General features: G+C 40.2%; 1 protein-coding gene and 1 long non-coding RNA gene across 2 annotated transcripts in view; both read left to right on the top strand.

The window, feature by feature from the left end:
• Positions 1-24,000, top strand: part of LOC135214626 (uncharacterized) — a 441,347-nt gene that overhangs the window by 149,499 nt on the left and 267,848 nt on the right. The window lies entirely within an intron of this gene.
• The window catches only part of LOC135215003 (uncharacterized), a 94,013-nt gene continuing 70,211 nt past the window's right edge, over positions 199-24,000 (top strand). Inside the window, exon 1 of the mRNA XM_064249538.1 lies at positions 199-1,297. Coding sequence (XP_064105608.1) covers positions 391-1,297 — 907 coding nt within the window. The 5' untranslated portion in view covers positions 199-390. The remainder of the gene's footprint in view (positions 1,298-24,000) is intronic.

Here is a 24,000-nt window from a genome sequence, read left to right as displayed (position 1 = left end):
GTTTGACGCATGCTCGACTCCTCCCCTTATTCCTAACATGTCGACTATTTCGTCGTTTTTTCTCGCAGGATCTTTTCAGATCGACAGGAGCGTCGTCCACAGAGCCCTCATCCTCCCGCAGCAGAAAGAGGCCGTCGAATGCCCTCCGATGCCAGCAGGAATTGGTGCCAAGTGAGGCGAGCTGGCGTTCGTCGGCGCTCCCCCGAGGGTATAAGAAGCGGGGAGTGCGAGGGCGGCGCTACTGTGTGACGCGGGGAGGTGGGCCGCCCGTGTGTGTGTCTGTGAGTGTGTGTGTGTGACGCCGCCCGTGACGACGCCCCTCTGCTGCCCTGCTCCTCCTGGATGTCGTGCAGCGGCGGCCGGCCGGCGCTGTGACCCGCGCCATTCACCATGCCCAGGTGTTTCATGGCTAAGAAGGCAGGGGGTGTCCTCCGCAGTACCCCTTACCCATCACCGCCCTCCAGGGACCGGTCACCTTCGCCCATGACGGATCAAGGCACTGCTTCTTGGACGCCCCGGTCGCCCGCAGCGGGCGAGACCGCTCCTTCTCCTCCTCCTCCTCCTCCTCCACCTTCGGAATCTCACCATCACCCTCCTCTTCCTCCTCCGCCCCCTCCCCCTCCTCCTCCTCCTCAAATGCCTCACCATCATCACCACCACCACCACAATCATCACCATCATCACAACAATCATCCCCATCCCCTGAACCTCCATGTCAGCATCCCCCCTCACTCTCCTCCTCCTCCCCCTCCCCCTCCACCACCTACTTCCTCAGCAGCAGCAGCAGCAGCATCAGCGCCCATGCATTACTATGCCCCGACGGGCATCAGCTCTGGCAAAGAAGAACAACACCAACATGAGGCCGCTTCCTTCCACGTCTACCAAACGAGCCATCACCACCAGCAACAGCAGCAACAACAACATCATCAACAACACCACCAACAACAACACCTACAACAACATCACCACCAACATCAGCAACAGGAACCTCCTCAGCACCACGAGCAGGAACACCACCTCAACCAGGATCACTTAGACGAAGGAGGAGGAGGAGGAGGAGGAGGAGGAGGAGGCAGCAGCAGCAGTGCCCACTACCTTCATCATCAGCACATGAATCCTCCGATGCCTCACCCCAAGACGGAGTTGAGAGGGGTTGAGGAGGAAAGAGTGGTTGAAGTGCACATACCAGAAGTGGGCAGACCCCCTGACCCACAGCAGCAGCAGCGGCCTCCTCCCCCACACCACCACCATCATCATCACCACTACGAACACCAGCCTGTGACTCTCATCTACAACGGTAAGTGACTGACGAAGAGATGATGAGATTTTGGGGGCAGGCGAAATTATTATTGGGATCGTGGCTAGCTATATATATAGCAGCTGCGATGGTCGGCCGGTTTTCTCGGCATCGAATTCTTCCCCGTCTTTGAGAGCCTCCTCTTTGGACGGACTGGAAAAAATTCGCCGACAAAAAGTCGACAGATTTGACTCCATTCCAACTTTTATCTTTTCCGAAGTCGAGAGATTAATCCTTAATTCCTCAACGTCGTCTCTCCTGAACATACCCGGAAATATTGACGTATTAAGAAAATCACCGATGAAATTCGAGGAATTGGAACTTCATTCCAACTTGATCTATATATCTTGAACATGCCCGAAGATATTTACCCATCAGGAGAATCACTGATGAAAATCGCGAGATTTTACTCAATTCCAATGTTATCTTTCATGAACAAACACGAAGATATTTATCTAAAAACGACCCTTTTCCAACATTCCTCATCAGCTTGAGCTACAGAACATAAAAATCACATTTTCTTTTCATGACTTTGATCTACATATCTTTCATGACCAAGTCTTTGTAAGCGTTCATTCGTTATCACTTCCAGTTGATTTATTATTCTTTATTAAGGCACCTAATTCGATTCAGTATGTAAAGTACGACCACCATTTGACGCCCATATATCAAAGGAGCTATTTTTAGGGAGGTGCTAAATTCGGAAGACTATTTAAATCAAGCTTCTCTCTCTCTTATCTTTATCATTATTTACCATAGAGTGAGAACACTTCTAGCATTGAAATCCAACCGTATAGTAGACCTTACCGCCATGGCTTCAATGGCTTCATATGAGCGCAGAGATTTCGTAAGAAAAACTTCTTTCAATTTCGATGCCCAAAATTATTCTGCTTTTAAGATGAACATTTTTGTGGAATATATTTTGAAACGCTCCTTCTCTTCTCTCTCTCTTTCTATCCTTCTATCGAAGGTCACAGAGCAGTCGATTTCCCTCTTTCAAAGTAGCAGTTATTAACGGCTTCGTGCAAGGGCGTCAATTTGGCAGTCAATAGAGGGGGCCAGTCGATCATAGACTATAATGAGGTGTTTTGCAATGAAATGATAATGATTTTATGCATTACGGCGAATAGTGAATTAAATTATGAAAGTAATTTTTGTTTTTGTTTGCTCAGATATGCCGTATTTTTTTTGGCAGTAATTTCTAAAAAAAAAAAAAAAAAAAAAAAAAAGTTTTTTACGAAAATGAAAAGTCAGGAATTGATGTTTACAGATAAGTAAATCATAGCATTGTGCGGTGATTGATAGAATTGAATAGCAAACTCGGTGGGCGTAGAAATGAATTTGGAGCAGTGAAAAGATTTAAAAAATAATGAGCTGTCACCTGAAATTACCGGCTTCTTAGGAGTGACGAAATCTTGTTCAATTGTTACAACGAAATAAGTTCTCTTGCTACCACAGATTCTGTTCTGTTGTTAGGACGAAGTGCGTCCTCTTGTTAGAACGAAATCTGTTCTGTTTTTACGACGAAATCTGTTCTGTTGTTGCGATGGAATCTATTCTCTTGTCACGATGAAAATTGTTAAATTGCTACAACGAAATCTGTTCTGTTGTTACGACGGAATTTGTTGTATCGTTACAATGAAATTGTTATCTTGCTACAACGAAATCTGTTCTGTTGTTACGACGGAATTTGTTGTATCGTTACGATGAAATTGTTATCTTGCTACAACGAATTCTGTTCTACTGTTACGACGAAATCTGTTTTGCGCGTGAAATCTGTTTATTAGTAGCAACGAAAGCTGTTCTGTCGTCACGACGAAATCTGTTGTGTTGTTGCTTGTAGTTCTGCATTCGATGGTGTACGAAATCGGTTTTGTTGTAACGACGAAATCTGTTTTCTTGTTACGGCGAAATCTAGTCAGATGTTACAACGAAATCTGGTCAGCTGTTACGACGAAATCTGTTCAGATGTTACGACAAGATCCGGTCAGGTGTTACAACGAAATCTGCTCAGCTGTTACGACGAAATCTGTTCAGATGTTACGACGAAATCCGGTCAGATGTTACAACGAAATCTGCTCAGCTGTTATGACGAAATCTAATTCTGTTGTTACTGGAAAATCTTCATTTGATGATGTAACTCATTTCAGAAAAATAAACCCATAGAATGAGAAGATAGATTATGGCAGAAGCAAGATGAAATATCTAAGAATTGTTTATAATGGTGATTGATTTATCACGTCCCTTTTTCACCTGTGTACACGGGTGTCAAATAAACATACCATCTCGGTAAGGAGATCCTATGTACCTGTACAGTGTACTATTAAAATTCGCCCGCGTATTAGATTTATCAACGTTACGTTTCGTGTATTTTCGCTTTGTACAGAAGCAGTTGCAGTCTGCAAAGGTCTACCAGACCGAAAGGTAGACTACTTATTCGTATCTCTCTTGAAAAGGCAGCCACTGCCGTTATGCTCTTCAAAAGGTGACCACTTCAGTTACTCTCTTCAAAAGGTAGCCACTGCAGTTACTCTTTTTTATGAAGGGTAACCACTGCAATTACTCTCTTTAAAAGGTTACCGCAGTAGTTACTCTCTTCAAAAGGTATAGGCATTGCAGTTGCTGTCTTCAAAAGGTAGCCATTGCAGTTGCTCTCTTCAAAAGGTAGCCATTGCAGTTGCTCTATTTAAAAGGTAACCACTGCAGCTACTCTCTTCAAAAGGTAGCCATTGCAGCTACTCTCTTCAAAAGGTAGCCATTGCAGCTACTCTCTTCAAAAGGTAGCCATTGCAGTTGCTCTAATTAAAAGGTAACCACTGCAGCTACTCTCTTCAAAAGGTACCCACTGCAATTACTCTCTTCAAAAGGTAGCCATTGCAGCTACTCTCTTCAAAAGGTAGCCATTGCAGTTGCTCTCTTCATAAGATAACCACTGCAGTGAAAGATAACCTGCACAGTCACCCTTTTCAAAAGGTAACCACTGCAGTTACGCTCTTTAAACGATAACCAATGCAGTTGCCATGTTCAGAAGGTAACTATTGCAGTGACTTCAAAAGATAACCATTGCAGTGACTTCAAAAGGTAGCCACTGCAGTTACGCTACTCAAAAGGTCTCCATTACAGTTACTCTTGAATAGCCATTACAGTCACTTCTCAGAAGGTAATCACTGTAGTTACCCTCTTCAAAAGGTAACCACTGCAGCTACTCTCTTCAAAAGGTAATCACCGCAGTTCCCAAGGTATGTGCTATAAAACAAACCGCAACAGGAGACCTCTTAGCAGGTGTTTGTTTCCGTAGCCACAAGGTAGCCGACGTTAATGGATGCGCGTCTACCTTTTGTGCTTTTTTTTATTTATTTCATCCTGGTTGTAGTTGTATATCCCTTTTGTTGTGGTCTCGTTTGAGATGGCATTTCCCTTTGAATTCCGCATTGAAAGGGTCTCTCTCTCTCTCTCTCTCTCTCTCTCTCTCTCTCTCTCTCTCTCTCTCAATACAGACAGATCTCATCAGATCGAGTCGGTTCACGTCGTATATATAAAGTTGATGACGAATTTATTAAAAGGATGGACGGGGGCCTTTTGGCAAGACCAATCGTCGGTTAGGCCTATTTTCGGAAGGCCTTTGAGGCATTTCACTTAATTCTTCTTTCAACCCCCTATAATAGTTCCTTTCTTTATTATTATAATTTTTTTTTATCATCATCATCATCCTGCTTTGAAGCTCGGATATGATATATCAGCCATAAATTGTATAGTGGCTGTTATGTAGTGGACGATCTGACAAATATTTCTCTCTCTCTCTCTCTCTCTCTCTCTCTCTCTCTCTCTCTCTCTCAACCTTGACATGATGGTGTTTCTAAGCTTAGTTGTACCAAACAAATTGTATATTTGACAAACAATTTAGCGCCGTAATAAATCAAAATAATAGGAATGTATATAGTTTTATGCGAGTGATTACGAAAAAGAGGAAAAATAAAAGATAAGAAATAAAACAGTCATACTAAATTAAATGACGTGATTGGAATGCGATGAAAATAAAGATTCAAATTCATTTGACTTATTTTGTTTACTTGGCGAAGATTGCGTCATCTTAGTAACAGTAACTGTTGTCAGTAGTGGGTTGGATATGTAACTTAATGGCCATAGTATCTCAATGGCGTGTTTATTGTTGTGATTACGAGCGTCTTGTGTATGTTTGTGTTTGTATATTATATATATATATATATATATATATATATATATATATATATATATATATATATATAAATTTTATTTATACATAGCAACACGTTTTATATATTTCGTGATCAAGTTATTCACACACACACACACACACACACATGATATATATATATATATATATTATATATATATATATATATATATATATATATATATATCAACCCTGTATATATATGATATATCTAGTACAGAATAAACCCAGCTTGTAATCCATTCGCTCATGTACATGCTGACAATTCTGACGTTAATGCTGGGGTGTGTAGCCGGTATACGTCGTTACAATACTAACTATCGGACATCGATTCCTGGTCCCTTTTATAGCGAACAAGAGTTGGGAGGACTTTGACGTAATTGATACGCGTTTCTTTTCGATGACATTTCCAAACAGCATTTTGTGGGTTTGTTGTCTCAGCACTTCAGATTGTTTCGACGAATTTCAGTAGAGATTAGTTTCTTTTTTCTGACTTCTCACATACACACATGCATATATATATATATATATATATATATATATATAGATATATATATATATATATATATTCATATTTCTTGGTCATGATTCGAACCTCTGCCTTGTTGCTTTGACATGTGGGCGCCAGTGACAATATCCACTCAGGTATAGATAGTGTGTAGGTTCTATTCCTGCTCAGGGTAGATGTTCTTATTGTGTGTTGCCTCTGTTGGGTGTCAATTATTTCCAGAGGCGAAGTATATTCTGTGAAAATGGGTTGTGTGTGGTTTTGTATATGAATATGTATGTATTCCTACATACATTATATATATATATATATATATATATATATATATAATATATATATATATATGTATGTATGTATGTATGCATTATGTGTGGCAGTATTTATAAATGTGAAAAATTAAAATAATTTTTTAAGAAACTATTTATTGGATTGAGTATAGAATTTAGACCAAAGGCCAGGCATTGGGACTTATGAGGTCATTCACCGCTGAGACGTTAATGGACAGTCAAAGGCTTGAAAGGCGTAACAGGAGGAAAACCTCAAAGCAGTTGCACTATGAATCAACTATTAGAAGTGGGTGTAAAGTAAAATAGAAGAGAGAGAATAGGAAAGGAGGCACAATAAAAGAAACGAAAGGGGTAGCAGCCGGCGGGAGAAGGTATGCTGCAAAGAACCTTAAGTAATCCCTACAGTGCACCGCACGAGGTGCACTGATGGCACTACCCCCCCTACGGAGAAGGAACTATTTATAACTGTCTTATAAGTAGCAGTCAAAAGGATAAATAAATGAACAAAAAAAAAGGTTCAATATTTAGTGGTGGGCCGCCTGTCTCCCCATCCTCGGTGGAATGGGGCGGTATAGGGGAAGGAGGGAGTGGGAAAGACATTTATGGGGAAGGGGATGGGGTGGAGTGGGGAGTCCCCATCCCCCCCTTCCCCTCCTACCATCGAACCTAATCCTTTAGGGAACCGTATAATTCTTTGAGGGACTCAAGTAGCATCTGACCGATCGATATGATTTGGTTCACATAAAACTTTCTCTCTCTCTCTCTCTCTCTCTCTCTCTCTCTCTCTCTCTCTCTCTCTCTCTCTTCTCACTAAGACAGTACTGAGGTTAAGTGTTTTTTATCTGCTATTCTAACCTGCCAGCTCGTGAATTGTATCGTCACTGTTTATCGCAGAATTATTATTATTATTATTATATTATTATTGTTGTTGTTGTTGTTGTTGATTTCGTTGTTGTTGTTGTTCGAGATTCAGCCTTTACGGCTGTTAATCAGATCAGACTTTGAAAGTATTTGATTAAAGTAAAACGTTTCCCACGAGCAAACGACAAAAACGAAACGGTCTTTCGTATCCTTACGTTTGTAAGAAGCCCTTGTCGGTGCCAGCGAGAATGTGACACGCCCTCCCCTCCTGACGATGGTGACTTGCCCTTCGCATGTGATCCATCAAACGGCTTCCGTGATTAATGAGTCCTTGCGCTAGTCATCGGCTTGTTCGAGGTTCCGTCGCTGGTGCTGTCGGTGACGAAGCATCGGCGTCTGAACAAACGTTCTGGGAGGGAGCCACGTGTAGTTGTAGTAGAAGAACGTTTTGTTCTCTTTAATGATGAGGCCGAATGCGGAAATTATTACATAATATATATATATGTGTGTGTGTGTGTGTGTGTGTAAAATAAAGCAACTATGTCCTTAACCCAAACATGTTTATCCATTTATTTTTATCCGTCCTTGCAAGCATGAATGTACCGTGAAGATGTTATGGAAGGCAAAGCTTCTGCAATTGCAGATTGGGGGATTGGTTTGATCCCGTCGAGCGAATGGGAGAAAAGAGGCTTCCTAAAATATTTGTGAGGTCATTGAGGCTTACTCAAATATTTGTGAGGTCATTAGAAATCGCACTTGGACAAGGCAGTTGACGGTCTATGGTACAGCTGCTGTCCACTATATATCCTCTATATTATATTATTATTATTCAGGAGATGAAACCTTTTCATATGGAACAATCCCATAGGGGCCTTTGACTTTAAATTCAACTTCCTAGTTAATATGGTGTTCATTAGGACGAAACAAGAGGAGGTAAAGGGAATTACAGAAAGAAGAGATAAAGATACATTAAAGTGGATTAGAAAGCAAGAAGAATAATAATAGTATGATAAATGGTATGAATAGATATGAGATCGACACAGAATTAACATTGCGTCATACAGGGAGATAGATGTGACGACCTCAAAGAGAGGAGTTCAGAGGTGTTCCTTGGCCCTTTCGTGTGTGAACGAGTTTCCATCGGGTTCGAATTATGAGCAAATGTTTATTTATGCTTGAGTCTCTTTGAGAGTTAATTTATTCATGGGTATTCGATTTTGTTTTGTGTGCAACATTTGGCAATGCCGGTTCCGTTTTTCTGCGATATCTTGCAACGCAGCCTTTAATATTTCTACAGTACATAGCAACACCAGTTTTTGTTTTATGCATATCTTGCAATGTGATTTCACTTTTGTACAGTGAATTGCAACTCCTGTTTTATTTGTTTTCTGCAATATCTTGCAATACCGGTTTAATTTGTGTACAGTATCTTCTGATACCGGTTTTACAAGTTTTCGCAATATCTTGCAGTACCGGTTTCATTTATTTTTAAGAAATATCTTGCAATACCGGTTTCATTCGTTTTCTGCAATATCCTGCAAAACAGTTTGAATTTTTCTGCAATAACTTTTAATATCGGTTTCAGTTAGTTTCTGTAATACCTCGCAATAAGGGTTTCACTCGTTTTCTGCAATATCTTGCAGTAAAACCGGTGTCATTCATTTTCTGCCATATCTTGCAATACTGTTTTAATTCTTCTGCAATATCTTATAATACCGGTTTTAGTTGGTTTCTGTAATGTCTTGCGATAAGGGTTTCATTCGTTTTCTGCAATATCCTGCACGACCGATTTCGTTTGTTTTCAGCAGCTATCTTGCAGTACCGGTGTCAATACTGCAATTTTTCGTTGGAACCATTTACGTGCCTTAATTGCACCGGGAAGATTAGCTACCTCACTGGAAAAGGAATTGTTTGCTTGGGAAATGTCGTTCTTCTTCATTTTATGAGTTCGATTTCGTAATCGATGTTTGCAATGTTTACCTCAAGGTTCAGTGATGATTGACGGCATGCTTCTTTATAACAGAAATTATCTGATTTCAATTGAGATTTTTGTAGGCAATTTAGCATTGTTGATAGTGCCATAAGTATGTAGGCTATATCTTTCAGAGGATTATTGCGTCGTGTGGTGTTCGAATCGCTAATACAATTTCTGTTGGTATGGCTTTTATTGTTTTGATTTTATTTATTTTATTAGTAATAGTATAAACAATTGTGCGGCGTTGTAAAAATAAATCTACGGAAATTGCATTGTGATTTTAACATCTCTTGTTTTTTTTGCTTCATGAGAGAGAGAGAGAGGAGGAGAGAGAGAGAGATCTGTTGAAGGAGAGAGAGAGAGTTGGAGGCTTTTTTTTTGGGGCCTGTTCGGACGGACGAGAGAGGTGGAGACGGAGATGGAGAGAGAGTTCCGCGCGATCGAGAGAGAGAGAGAGAGAGAGAGAGAGAGAGAGGTGTATGAAGTGGCAAGTGTTACGGAAATTTTATTGCACAGGGGGCTCATCCGCGAAATAAATTTATTTACAGGTGGGGCAGTGATATTTGCGTTGCATTTATGGAGCCATCTCTTATTATGGTTTTGAATTATGATAATGTCAATACTGATTATTGTTAAATAAATAAATATTTATTGTCAAGGACGAAGACTTACATTTCTGAAAACGTTCGCTCTAATCTCCACTCCCCCCCCCCCCCCCACCCCCCCCCCTCCTTCCAACCGGTCCTTTTGCATGTTTTTAAACGTTTTATTTGTGATCGTTAAAGAACCTCGAAGAGTCTTTAAAAAAAAAATCCTGGAAATTTTTTTTTCTGTCGATTGTTTTAGACCCGGGAAAGAGGAAAGTTGTTTTCTTATTTTATTTCTGTTCACACTGTACAGCATTCAACTGACCAGCCGTTCTGAATTTTCCTTTTCTATCTTTTTTTTTTATATGTACTTTTTTTTTTCTAAGTGTACACGCAAAGCGAAACTGCTTGTTGTACCTTTCTCTTTGTGCATATTCCCTCTGTCCAGTTTATTTTTTTTTTCCACTAGGTTTTTATCTGCTTAATTCATCCACTCCTATTTCCTCTTTCTTCCTCGTCTCCTCTTTTCTGTCCTTTTCCCCAAATACAAATATGAGATTTCTCTCTCCGATTCTCTCTCTCTCTCGTCTCTACTCTCTCTCGATCGGGTTTTCGTCTTCTCTCTCTCTCCCTCCCTCCTCTTCTCCTCTCTCCTCTTCTCTCTCTCTCTCTCTCTCTTTTCCCCTCGTGATACTCTCGAAACCAAATATGGTAACAAACGAACCCATAAATTAAAAGTAACGCCAGACATTTTGTGCAAAGGATTTTCTGTTTATGGAAACCCTGCCCCCCCCCCCTCTCTCTCTCTCTCTCTCTCTCTCTCTCTCTCTCTCTCTCTCTCTCTCTCTGTGGAAAACGCACTTGGTCGGAGCGGAAATCAATTAAAAGAATAATGAAACAATTTTTTTTCTGATATTGTAGAAAAAAAAAGGAAGGTGGGCAATTTCTTTGTATCATGATTTTTAATGGAGCTTCGGTATAATTTTATCAGCAATGCAATTAGGGGGAATATCCTGTTTTGCATATTTGCAGGATATATAGCTAGACTGCTTTGCTTCTTAACGACTGGAATACTACACATAAACTTCTGTATAGGCAATTCAGTGTCCGAAAAAAATCGGTATACACACACACGCATTATATATATATATATATATATATATATATATATTTTATATATACATATATATATATATATAATATATATATATATATATATATATATATATATATATATATATATATATATATGATACTGTTGGTTGTATGTTTGTATATATTGATTAGAGTGTTCACATACCTTTACAGTTTTCTTCTGTGTATTTAACAAGCGGTTTATTTCTTTCTTATATTTTTTCTAAGTCACCCAGGGGGCGGGTGGGTTGTGGGGGGTGGGGGGGGTGTTAGGGAGGTAAACAACAACCTGCGGGAATCGAGTAAATGAAGCCTTGACCTGACCTGTAGCCGACGACCCTCGCCTAGCTCTGGAGGGATACAGCCCTTCTGACCAGAGAGAGAAGAGAGAGAGAGAGAGAGAGAGAGAGAGAGAGAGTGTGTGGCAGAGAGAGGGAGAGGGCACAAGTTGTGTGATCATTTTCTCGCGCTCTCTCTCTTGTTTCTGAGAGAGAGAGAGAGAGAGAGAGAGAGAGAGAGAGGGTAGCACCAGCACCAGCAGCTCGCCGCGCCTTTGATGTGCCTTCGTGCATGCACAGAACATTAAACAAGCTGTATTTTTGAGGAGGACGGTCCCTTTTATTTCATTCATCGCTTTCTCTTTGAGGCGCCGTGGAACCGGGAGGTCCTCAAACGGTGCCGAATGTGTATGAGATGCTTGCAAGAATTGTTGCACGCTGTGATGAGCAAGCAGTGTTGTTGCTCCTGCGGGTTGTTGCGCCGTGACGCACACATGAGTTGCTGCGGCTGCTGTTCCTCCTCCTCTTCCTCTTTTTCTTCTTCTTCCTTCTTTTTCTTCTTCTTCTATGCCAGAAAGGGCGTGAATGGAATGATACTGTGTTCCAGTATGGTGTAACCATGACGAATATTATTTATTTATTCGTTCGTTCATTGATTTATTCTCTTTCTTAAAGCAGGTAACTGGACGTATATATAATATGCTTTTCACGCAAAAGGATGACGCACAATGAAGCCCTGTGCCTGGCGACGAACGAATCAAATCATAATGCCGTCTTTTGAAGAAGTGTCGAATATGCATTTAATTTCCATCATGCTATCTGTTACAAATGATTACACTGAGGGATTAAACGAACGACGCTGAGGGGATTTCGTGAAGAATGTTTGGCTTAAGAATGAATTGTTTTGAACTCTGAATCCGTCTTTAGGATGCAGATTATTATTCTGAACCCGGGATCCATCTTGGAATGCTGATTATTATTTTGAACTCGGGATCCATCTTGGAATGCAGATTATTATTTTGAACTCGGAATCCATCTTGGAATGCAGATTATTATTTTGAACTCGGAATCCATCTTGGAGTGCATTTATAATTGGGGAAAACTCCTCGGGCACTGAACCATACTAGATATTATTGTTGAGTATATTGTCGTATTGAGTCCACAACGATATTTTTTTTCGGGATTTTCATTTATATCATTTGAAATTTACTGCACACGCGAAATAAATGAAAAAGTGAATTTTGATCGAAAGCGAAATTTGTTGCCGTAACTGTTATTTACTTCGGGAAAAATGTTGACGTAGATTGTGGAAAAAACACGACGAATTAAGTGATGTTGCTTTCAATGATGAGTGGGAAACAGTATCGCAATAAATAAAACCCCCCCCCCCCCCCCTCTCTCTCTCTCTCTCTCTCTCTCTCTCTCTCTCTCTCTCCGGAAAGAATTAAGTAATTCATTGTTTCATTGGCGTCGCGTTCAATAGTGGGAAATAGCTATAAACATTCTCTCTCTCTCTCTCTCTCTCTCTCTCTCTCTCTCTCTCTCTCTCTCTCTCTCTCTCTCTCAGTGAAACGAATAACTTAAGAATATTTTAATTGATATGAAGTAATACGCAGACGTTCTTTTCATCACTCGTAGTAAATGGATCCATCTCTCTGTCATCACACGCCCTGTTATTCCTATACATTCGCCATAACGAGGAGAGGCAAACTGGAGAGGACTTCTCTCTCCCTTCCCTCCCATCCCCCCCCAAAAAATAGGGATTTTAAAATCGAAGGACGTCATAGTCCCCGTCACAGGAGGCCCAGATATCCTTTTGCCTTTTACGTCCCGTAAAAACTTTACTGCAAAGATCCCATCTGATTTAATGTCTGATAAAAGTTAGTTTGATTTTCGTCGGGGAGGTTGTTAATCGGCGAATATTTGTTTTCAGGGCGATTTCACTCTTCTCGTCGAGTGCCGTAAGGGTCAATATGGCTCTTTCTAGTCAGTATGACTCGGAATGGAGGCTTTGCAGCTCGGAGCAGACATCGCACGCTGCCGATAGGTTATTTGATTGATTGGTTTATCATCATAAACCGACGTCACAATGCCGACGGATGAACTGGGATCTTGGTATTGTCGCTGAACACGGAGAGAGCGACAATTTATGGAGGTTATTCCTCCTGTCCTTTTGTCCGCTATCTGTACGTCAGCTGCGATTCACTTTCTGATGATATTGTGGAGAGTTATCGGTAGTAAATGTTTCGTGAATTTCATACTAGGACTCATATTCTCGCTCACTTTTTCTACGGCCCTAGTGCCTCATTGAAATCCATTAACAGTTGCAAAGCTCTCGAAGGCCTGTTGGTGCTACTTTTTGGTCTTCGGCCGACGTGGATGGAAATGCCTCCACCCCCCTACTCATATGAGGCGTAACGTCGCTAGACTAGAGAAGGTAGAAGGCTATGAATAAAGAATGCTTTCAGTTAACAAAAAGATCCTTTCAGAAAATATAGATTGGTCATCAGAGCATTTTAAACCTCTCATCGAATTTTTTGTCATTTGCATGATTGTGCCCAATTAATTAGCATTGTAATCCGCGTTGATATATCCATCTTACTTTGATATTGGATTAATGGAGGCTTGTCGAGGTTTTGGGAGATCATGTGTAAATCGGGTTTTAGTCTGTCATCCAGATGCAGAATTAAATTAGCAGTTTTTTTTTTTTTTAGGAAACGCAGCGAGGTAGTTAGGTTTCCTCGAAATATTCAGGAAGCCCCAAATGTGTAGGGCGTTGGTTTGGTCCTAGTATACACAGTCATTCTGGTTCCGGCGTACCTGTTGAACTATCTGCGTACCGTAATTTCTTCCCCGTCACTGTATAATAGAGCGTTTTTCGGTATTTTTCTGTGAGCGGTTTTTCTCCTGTCTGTAAGCATTCTGTCAGCATGGTATTTGGGCCCCTCTGTGAGCATTCTGACAGCATAGTATTTGGACTCCTTCTGTGAGTATTCTGACAGCATACTATTTGGGCCCCATCTGTGAACGAGTGTTTTCATTATCTATGACGGTTTAATATTACAGCTGCGATGTAAATGATCATTATTGTTATTTTCAATATTATTACTCAGAAGATCAACTATTCATATGGAACAAGACCGCAGGGGGCCATTGCATTAAAATTCAAGTTTCCAAAAGAATTTGGCGTTCGTTTGAAAGAAGTAACAGAATGCAACGGAAAATAATAAAAAAAAAGTTATTAGAAAATAATAAGTATTCATCAATGAATTAATAAATATATAATGAGCAGAAATGAGTGAAATACGAAGTGAATTGATTTTGGGTGGTAATGTATTATCGCATCTGCGCTTTGGACTTCTGAGATTTTAATCGCCATCGTCCTCAGGGAGGACTGTTCCTGCAGTGATTTGATTGTGATCTGTTATAAGGAATGAAAAAGGGGACTCTGCTACTTCCGTTGTGCACCGTCTGCTGTTACTCCCGAAGTCTGTCGTCTGTGATGTTAAAGTCTTGAGTTTCCTGCGGTCTGTAACGCCCATAGTGACTGTCCAGGTATAAATAGCCGTCCGTAACGTACTGTCTCACGTCCGACCTGTCAAAATCAAGTCTTGTCAATTTCCTTCGTACTGTAACGCCAGTGGTAACTTTTGAGTATATAGCGGCCATGTTTTCTCCATGTTACGGTAAAGTTTGTAACTTCTTATTATGGAATGTAACGCTTGTACTCACTAGGTCGTTGATTTGTACCTCAAAATAATCTCCCGTAGGGTGTAGTGCCTTCAGCGCGCCTCGCGCGGTGCACTGTAGGCATTGCTTAAAGATTCTTAGCAGCATCCCTTCGGCCGCTAGCGACAATCCCCTTCCATTCCTTTTACTGCCCCTCCGTACATATTCTCTTTCGTCTATCTTACTGTCCATCCTCTCCTAACAATTGTTTCATAGTGCAACTGCGAGGTTTCCCTTTCAGCGCTGAATGTCTTCAGAGGCCCCAGCGCTTGGCATTTTCCCCGCATTTTATATTCCAGTCCATTCTCTAAAGCAATCTGAGAGTTTCTGTGAGACTGGAATATGAAACGAACTGCAAATAACCCTTACAAGCAGTCGTCGCTAAAAATGTCTTTTTCGTGATCGCTTCTCGTAAATCAGTCAAGCTCACTTTTCATGTGCTACACACCAGAATTGGTCGAGAAATTCCGCAGCAATTATGAACGGAGAACATTTGATCGATAAGTGATATTTAAAAGTTTCATACAGGTGACTCTGGAAATAGGACCGGGCCATAATTTGTGAGGTGTGTAGTTTTTTTTTATTCGGTCAGTATGTTGTCTCTATAAGCGGCAATTGGAATATACTGTACTTGAATTCTTTTCATGTTATTGTGTGTTTGGAGAGAGAGAGAGAGAGAGAGAGAGAGAGATAGGAATAATCTTGAGGTTCTTGAGTACAAAGGTACGCAAAGCGAAACTCTTATCATAAATACGAGACGAGTGTCAGCTTAAAATCGAAATCTACTCTTCCAATTATTCTGAAATCGTTCAGAAAATTCATTTGACTTATGACAGGCGGTTTTGAATCAGACGGGAAATTAATCACGCAGGTTTTTTTTTTTGTAAAGGTTGAATGCTCTGTTATCATTTTTTTTTATTTGCTTGTTATCGACTGAAAGCAACCTCGCTGCTGTACACAGCAGCAGCAGTGAATAACACCGTAGCCCGCCCAGAGCATTCTTGTAGACACAAACACCCGCGCAAACAAACAAGCTGGAAAACAAACAACACGAGAGAGAGAGAAGGAGAGAGAGAGAGAGAGAGAGAGAGAGAGAGAGAGAGAGCAACTCCAGGCTGACGTGTTTCCCAAGGCCGTTGTCCTTGATGTTGCCCGAAATAAGATTCCCGAACTTTTCGGAAATTTCTTTGAATTCCGTAACGCAAAGATTTATTCTAAAATTCAAAGAAGAACGACGAAAAAAAAGAAGCACTACTTCAGTCTCAAAGTTTTATTGTGAGCATGGAGGGAGGGAGGGAGCATGGATCGTAGGGGAACACGGGTAGTAGTTGTAGATGTAGTAGTAGTAGTAGCAGCAGTAGTAGTGGTGGTGGTAGTGGTAGGTATAGTAGTCTGCCGTATCTTTCAGAAGAACGTTCGAAGGGAAAACTCGTAAAGAAGAAGAAAAAAAAGAGGCAAATGTCTTTCATTTACGTAACAATGGCGCTTTTCGCTTTTGCTCCGCGGAACGAGGAACTTAGGAGTCCTCCTCCTCCTCCTCCTCCTCCTCCTCCTCCTCCTCCTACGCCGCTCTGTGGTTCACGACGCCAACATTGGTGTTTTGTGATGCATTACGCTCCTGACGGCAAACAAAAGGATCTCTTGGGTTATTCCACGCCTTGAGAAATAAATAAATAAATAAAGACGAAAGAAATGCACAAGAAGCGATAGTAAATATACGTAGATGAGAATGTTACGCAGATCGAGGGCCCTAAAAAAAAAAAAGAAAGGAAATGCGATTATAAATTTGCGTAGATGAGAATGTTTCGTAGATTGAGGACCCTAGAGTAAAGAATAATGGAGATACATAGGACGCGATAGTATAGTTGCGTAGATGAGAATGTTACGCAGATCGAAGGCCTTCACAAGGAAAAGAAAAAAAAAAAGAAATAATACGACGCGATCGTAAAATTGCGTAAATGGAAATGTTACACAGATCGAAGGCACACACACACACACACACACACACACACACACACACACACACACACACAAGGTGTAAACAAATCCATAAAACAGACATAATAAAATTGCATATTATGAGAATATTACGCAGATCGAGGTTCTTAAAAAAATATGTAATGCATAGGACGCGATAATAGTATTGCGGAGATATGCTGATTTTCTGGCGTTACGTAGCATCTTTGTAACCAAACTTTGCGTACAGTTAGCCAGTATTTTCGGTAAAATACTTAAAGGTATTTGACAGGGTCCGATGAAAACTTCTCATATGTTGTATACATGTGAGACACTTGTATCCAACGTTAGCACGACATTACTTGTTAATATGAAAAAGGGGGAGGAGTTTTTGGGGGCGGGGTTAGTGATTCGTATACTCTCCACTAATCCTCGTTTGTTAGTTTCATCATATTAGTTAGACGTCGCACTTGATATCTGCCTTCCGCATTTAAAGGCCGCACTAACGTTCAGTTATAACTATACAGTTATGCCTGCACAGTCGGACTGTGCAGGCAAACCTGAATCCACTAACGCTCAGTTTTGCCTGCAAAGGCCAACTGTCCAGGCATAACTGAACGTTAGCGGGTTCAGTTTTACCTGCACAGTCCAACTGCGCAGGTATAACTGAGCGTTAGTGGCGACCTTAATACGAAGATGAGGCAGTCAGTTCTTTCATTATCCGTTTGGGTTACGATTTCCTTGACATGCATCGTGAAGTTTCATATTCGCTCTTAATTGGAAAAAGAGACTTTTAAATCTGTTGCTTAGCGTTTTCTAACCATAGCTTATATTCTTTGTCTCTTGAGGAGTTTTCGTTCACTTAGCGTTTTCTAACCATAACTTTTATTCTTCGTACCTTGAGGATTTTTCCGTTCACTTAAAAAAAAGGACATTTTGATAGAAGTTGTATCATGTTGTCTTAAACGTAATTTATATAATGTTGTCTTACACAAAATTTTGTGTTAGTTTTATATTCGGATTTAGGAATTTTAGTTGCAGATAATAATTTGGTTTTAGAAAGAGAGAGAGAGAGAGTATTGAAATTTTTCCGCTCAAATTTAATTTAAACTGTCCCTGAAGAATCAACGGCAAGTGTACAAACCGTACTTAAAGTTATGTCTTTTCACCACTATTTCTGCATCAAAGAACTGCATTATTACGTTCAGATATTTTATAGATTTATCTTTGCGTTAACGAAAGCACGAAGGAAGGGAATGGCCTTGAAGAACAGTGCGGCCGAGAAATACGACGAAAGTTGTAACAGATGAACGAATTGACATTCCGTCACTCGCGTCAACGTGTTTCATTCATAAAATCTTACAGGTTACTCCGACGTCAATCGGTCATCTTCTGAATACGGATTTGTCTCTACAACGCGTTCTTTAGATTTAATAGCCGTATTTGAACATCATAACTGGAGGGTTGAAGGCAATTGTACAAATATGTGTTAGCTGTTTGTAGATAAAGGAAATAAAAACATACGTATATGAGTATTTAATGAGGTGATTAAATCGTTTGAGCCAATTCATTCCGACTTAAAAACATATCATTTATCGTGAGCATTCATGGGGCGGGGTGTTGGCGGGGGGGGGGGGGGGGGGGGGGGGGGGGGGGGGAGTTAGTTGGAGCTGCGAATCCAAAACCGTAATAATCATTAGTTTCAGAACTGAATGAACAGTTCGATGATTGCAAACGCAAGATGTCGCTCGTCCAGAAAGATTATTTGCAGGTTATAGAAGAGGGAAGTTTAAGAAAAGTATTATTCGACTAATGCTTTCACCGAGGCGTCAGTCTCTCTTTTTCGATTCAGCTGATGGACGTAATTTGATGTATTGCTTTGTAAAAAAAACGATATATACACACACAGAAAGTTAGGTAGATAGATATACGTGTAAATAGATATTTACTCATTTATATATATTGTAAATATATATATAATACACACACATATATATATGTATATATATATATATATATATATATATATATATATAATTAATACTCTATTTACATAGATATGAGTAAATGTCTATTTACACTAGATCCCAAAAATTATATATATATATATCCTATATAAAAATATAATATATATATATATATATATATATATATATATATATATATATATATATACTATATCTATATATATATATATTATATATATATATATAGTAAAGGGAAACAAAGGAGTTACAAGCTATTCAATCACTGCCCTAAAAGCTCACAACAACAACAACCCCCCCCTTCTCTCCCTATGTCCCTCCCTCCCTCCCTCCGTACAACCCTTCTTCCCTTACTCAAGAGAGCTGACCGGGGCCTTCTCCATCGTCAACGCAAGTTCCCTTTCTCTGCCCCCCCTCTGCCCCTGCCCCTGCCCCTCCCCGAAACGCTTCCCCTTCCTCCTTTATAGAGGCAGAATAAAGGTCCAACGAGCAAATAAGTTGTTGGATTCGAGGCAGTGGCCGCTCCGCTCCGCACGATTATTGAATTGCCGAAGACCCGCCATCAGGAAATCTTAGGGGTCCCCGAGATGAAGGCGGCCTTAGATTTTATCCCGGCATGGGAATCTGGCTTCCCTTCTGCGCCACTGGCTCGAGTAACTTGGTCAAAGGAAGCAGCCTCAACCTCCTCCTCCTCCTCTCCTCCTCCTACTACTACTACTATTCCTTCTTCTTCCTCCTTTTCTAGTCCTTTGCCTTCTTCGACGTCCCTCCTTCATCCACTGCTGCTGGACGGAACCGCCGCCCGTAAGGTCCTTATGTGTGTGTGGGCATCTCTCTCTCTCTCTCTCTCTCTCTCTCTCTCTCTCTCTCTCCTGTGGGTGTGTATACATCCAGTGTACTGCCCTGGCGTTCTTATGCATACTGGCACGTAAATATACATGCGGACATGTATAAATACATACATGCGTTGTATGAATATGTGTAATTCACTGTGTAAGTGTATACATGCGAACCCCAGGTTTGCTACACGTACATATGTCCCTCTTCGTGTGTGTGTGTATTCACGTCTTCGCTTTGGTCACTACTGAAGAGAAGCACAATTAACATTTCGCTGTGGAAAGGCCAGATTTTTTTTTTTTTTTTCAATTCCCTCACAATCCCTCTTCATTGATCGTGTGTGTAATGTACGACATTTGGAAAAAAAATGAGTACATACGTACAAATGCACACATTGTCCCTCTCATCCATTGAAGGCGTAGATGATTTTAAACTATTTATCTATCGATTGGCTTCATAGTTGTAAGCATTTGTTTATCCTTTTCTTTTCGTTCTTTTTTAACTATTTTTTTTTTAACGAGCAGCTCTCTAAAACAGATGTAAGTCACATACGACCGCTGTCCGATGTCCGACTTCCTTTAAGGCCATATCTCGTTGAGTACCGAGCGTAACTTATACTGCAGTAAAACGATAATGAAACCAGATGAAGATTTAAATCTACATCGATCCGCGTTCCTCCCACAAACGTACACATACGTGCACACAGACATATACACATACATGTTCATTTGAATACACGTGTTTATCTATGTATTATACACATATTATATTCATTTGAATGTACGTGTTTATCTTTGTACTAATCATACTTACTGTACAGTTTTTGTCGTGGAAATGTAGGCGTAAAACTGCATTCCTCACACACTTACATTCAGAAACACGTGCATTGCACGCATATATACACACAGCATGTAGACACACAAAATACATCACATGAACATACACATATATATACAACATTTACATTTACGTGCTTATCTTTGAACATATTTATTACACAAGTTTTGTCCAGGAAATGTAACCATCAGAATATGGAATAAGGGGTTTAGTATAAAATATAGATTAAGGTGACGAGAGAGAGAGAGAGAGAGAGAGAGAGAGAGAGAGAGAGAGAGAGAGAGGAGAGAGATAGGTGGCAAGGACGGGGTGGGGGAGGGGGGGAAGATGATGACCAAGGACAAAGAATGCTTTCCATCTGACATTATTTCCACGAGGGTGAATTGCATATAATTGCTGTCTCATGTCGATGTGCACAGTTTTCAGCCAAAAGGGAACTTTTCACACCGACGGGGTTGAGAGAGAGAGAGAGAGAGAGAGAGAGAGAGAGAGAGAGAGAGAAAAAAGGTACGTGAGGAGTAATGAGTACTTGAAGTGGCAGAGAATAGTGGGTGGGTAGTGGATGGGCGAGAGGTTGGGTACAAGAGGAATACTAAAATGATGATAAAAGAGGAGGCTAAAGGAATGATAATGATGATAAGGAGGTGGAGGAAGAGGAGGAGGAGGAGAAAGAAGAGAAGGAAGAGGAGGAGGAGGAGGAGGACGAAGAAGAAAAAGAAAAGTGAGTAGAGGAATGATGTGAATTGAGGCTTGTCGGCTCTTCTCTCATAGGCCACCAATCGATTCTCTCTCTCTCTCTCTCTCTCTCTCTCTCTCTCTCTCTCTCTCTTTCTTATTTTTTTTTCTTTCTTTTCTCCAGCCGTTTAAAGACGGAAGTATATATACAACCAGTCTTAAAGGAGAGATGGAGAAGGTCGAATCGATTTTTCTTAAAGAGTCGACTCGACCAGTTGAGAGAGAGAGAGAGAGAGAGAGAGAGAGAGAGAGAGAGAGAGAGAGAGAGAGAGAGAGAGTAAATGGCCTTTAAGATCTTTAAGTGATGTGGTCGTTTTGTCTTTAATGAGTTTCATTTCAGTGACAAACTCGGGTTCAGCGACGATTCCTTCTGTATACTAGTTCGCACTCCGTCGGTGAGAGAGAGAGAGAGAGAGAGAGAGAGAGAGAGAGAGAGTTACATATTTATTTAGGGGCTGCTATATACCTTCTCATGTGTATCTTCGCCAGGACCTCACCTACAGGGACGGGGGTGTACTGTTTACTGAACAGCTGGAACTCTTGAATAATCACCAACGTTTATTCCATTCTATTTTCCATGCTATTGCCGCCGATAAGACCAGTGATATATACCGTCCGCATCCAGCCCAGTTTTGAAGAATAAAGACTAAAACGAAACGTACCAAAATAGTGATTAATTGTAAATTTATTGACGATAGTGTATACTGATTATTTTCGTAACTTCAATTGAGACTTGAAACGGTAAGTTTAGTCTGCTTATGATGTTATTGTAACCAAGGGTGGGGCATTATTTAGTTTTATTTGGAATGTTTGTCATTTCTGAAAGACGAGAAGAATCAAAATATTAAAAAGGGAGGACGAACGGGTTCGCTCATTGAAGAATGAACGTAGAAAATAATGCAAATACAGGGTGTCCTTAAAATCCCAAGTATTTATCGCTCAGAATGGTACTGGGACTTTATGGACACCCTGTATAATAATGTAATTCGGGAAGCGTTTGAGAAATGGGAGGAGTGATGCAGTAATTTAAATTTCGATTTTACTTCGAATCGAATACCAAGCAAGGCATCCACAAGCAGCGCATGCAATTCGCATCAGACTTTTCTTTATAAAAAAAGGGGGTATTTGAATATAATACGGTATTTGGTATTTAAATATAATACGGTATTTGGTATTTAAATATAATACGGTATTCGGTATTTAAATATAACACGGTATTCGGTATTTAGATATAATACGGTATTTGGTATTTAAATATAATACGGGCGCAGGAATCCAAAACGGTTGGAAGAAGAGAATAATTTTGCATGAGACTGAAAAAACCTACCCCATGTGAAAACGTGTAGGAGTAGATTTTTTTTATTATTTTTCATTTTAAGACCCTCTTGTTCAGTAAGCTTTAACACTGAGCCAGCAGAGTACCCCTTACGGCCCATTAAAGATATGAACAGTGAAGCCATCCGTCCTCTTCTGGCCATATCCCCCCCCCCCCCCTCCCCCCCCCCCCTCTCTCTCCTCTCCTCTCTCTCTCTCTCTCTCTCTCTCTCTCTCCCTCTCTGACCCCCTACTCATCTCCTGACAGGGGATGACGACGACAGTGGGTTTAGAACCGTCTTTTTTCTTTCTTCGCGTTATTTTCTGTTTGTTTCTTTTGGGAATTTTTTTTTTTATCTACACTACATATATATATATATATATATATATATATATATAGATATATATGATATATATATATATATATATATATATATATATATATATATATATATATATATATATATATTGAGAAAACGTAACGGTAGCAACGAGCTACCGTTACTTTATTTTGCTTTTTACGTATCCACGAAATTTATGATACGCTTACATTTATAATATAATAATAATAATAATAATAATAATAATAATAATAATAATAATAATTTACCAGAATGAAACAGGACCTAGATACGATGGCATTCTCAGGCCAGTCTTGGCTAAGCAGAAACTCCCATGCGAGCCTAACACAACCTAAACTGAAGGTACCTCGGAAGACTATATGCGAGTTCCTCCTGTGGTGGGTTATTTATTCATCTTTTTTTAAGGGCTCCGAACTCTCTTATGGGAATATTGGTTTATTTCGCTGTCCTCCCTTTAAAGCTCGAGTTATTTGTCTTGATAGGCCTCGGTAGATATACTTTGTTGTATATGCCAGCCGATTGTCTGTAGGCATCTACATATTTCAGCCTATTTCTGTATTCATGTACATATTCCGGTGTACTGTCTTTTCTCATGTACACACTCCAACCTATTTCTGTACTCATGTATACATTCCGTCCTATCTCTGTACTCATGCCCATATTTCAGTGTACTGTCTGTATTCGTACAATTCCAGTGTAGTGTCTACTCGGGTACACATTCCAGTGTACTGTCTGTACATTTCTACACATTACAGCGTATTTCTCTACTCATTACATATTCCAGCCTATTAGTGTACTCATGTACACATGCCAAGGTACTGTCTGTACTCATGTACACGTTCCAGCATATTTCTGTACTCATGTACACATTCCAGCCCATGCAGCTTTTTTTATTTTATTTTCTGCCAAGTCATAGATACCTAAATCCTATATGCGGTCGGTAAAGTACTTTTTAAAATGCGATTTGATAACCTCTATTGATAACCTCGATAGATAACCTCTATTGATAACCTCTATTTTTCCTCTACGGGGATAACGATTCGATTCCCAATTGAATCGCGAATTGCTTTATTTTTTTTTTTTTACATTTTTTGTAATGTGCGAA

The sequence above is a fragment of the Macrobrachium nipponense genome, chromosome 46 (assembly GCF_015104395.2).
Source record: "Macrobrachium nipponense isolate FS-2020 chromosome 46, ASM1510439v2, whole genome shotgun sequence".
Classification (NCBI taxonomy): domain Eukaryota; kingdom Metazoa; phylum Arthropoda; class Malacostraca; order Decapoda; family Palaemonidae; genus Macrobrachium; species Macrobrachium nipponense.
The sequence above is the reverse complement of the archived record's forward strand: the minus strand, read 5'-3'. Positions and strand labels throughout refer to the sequence as shown.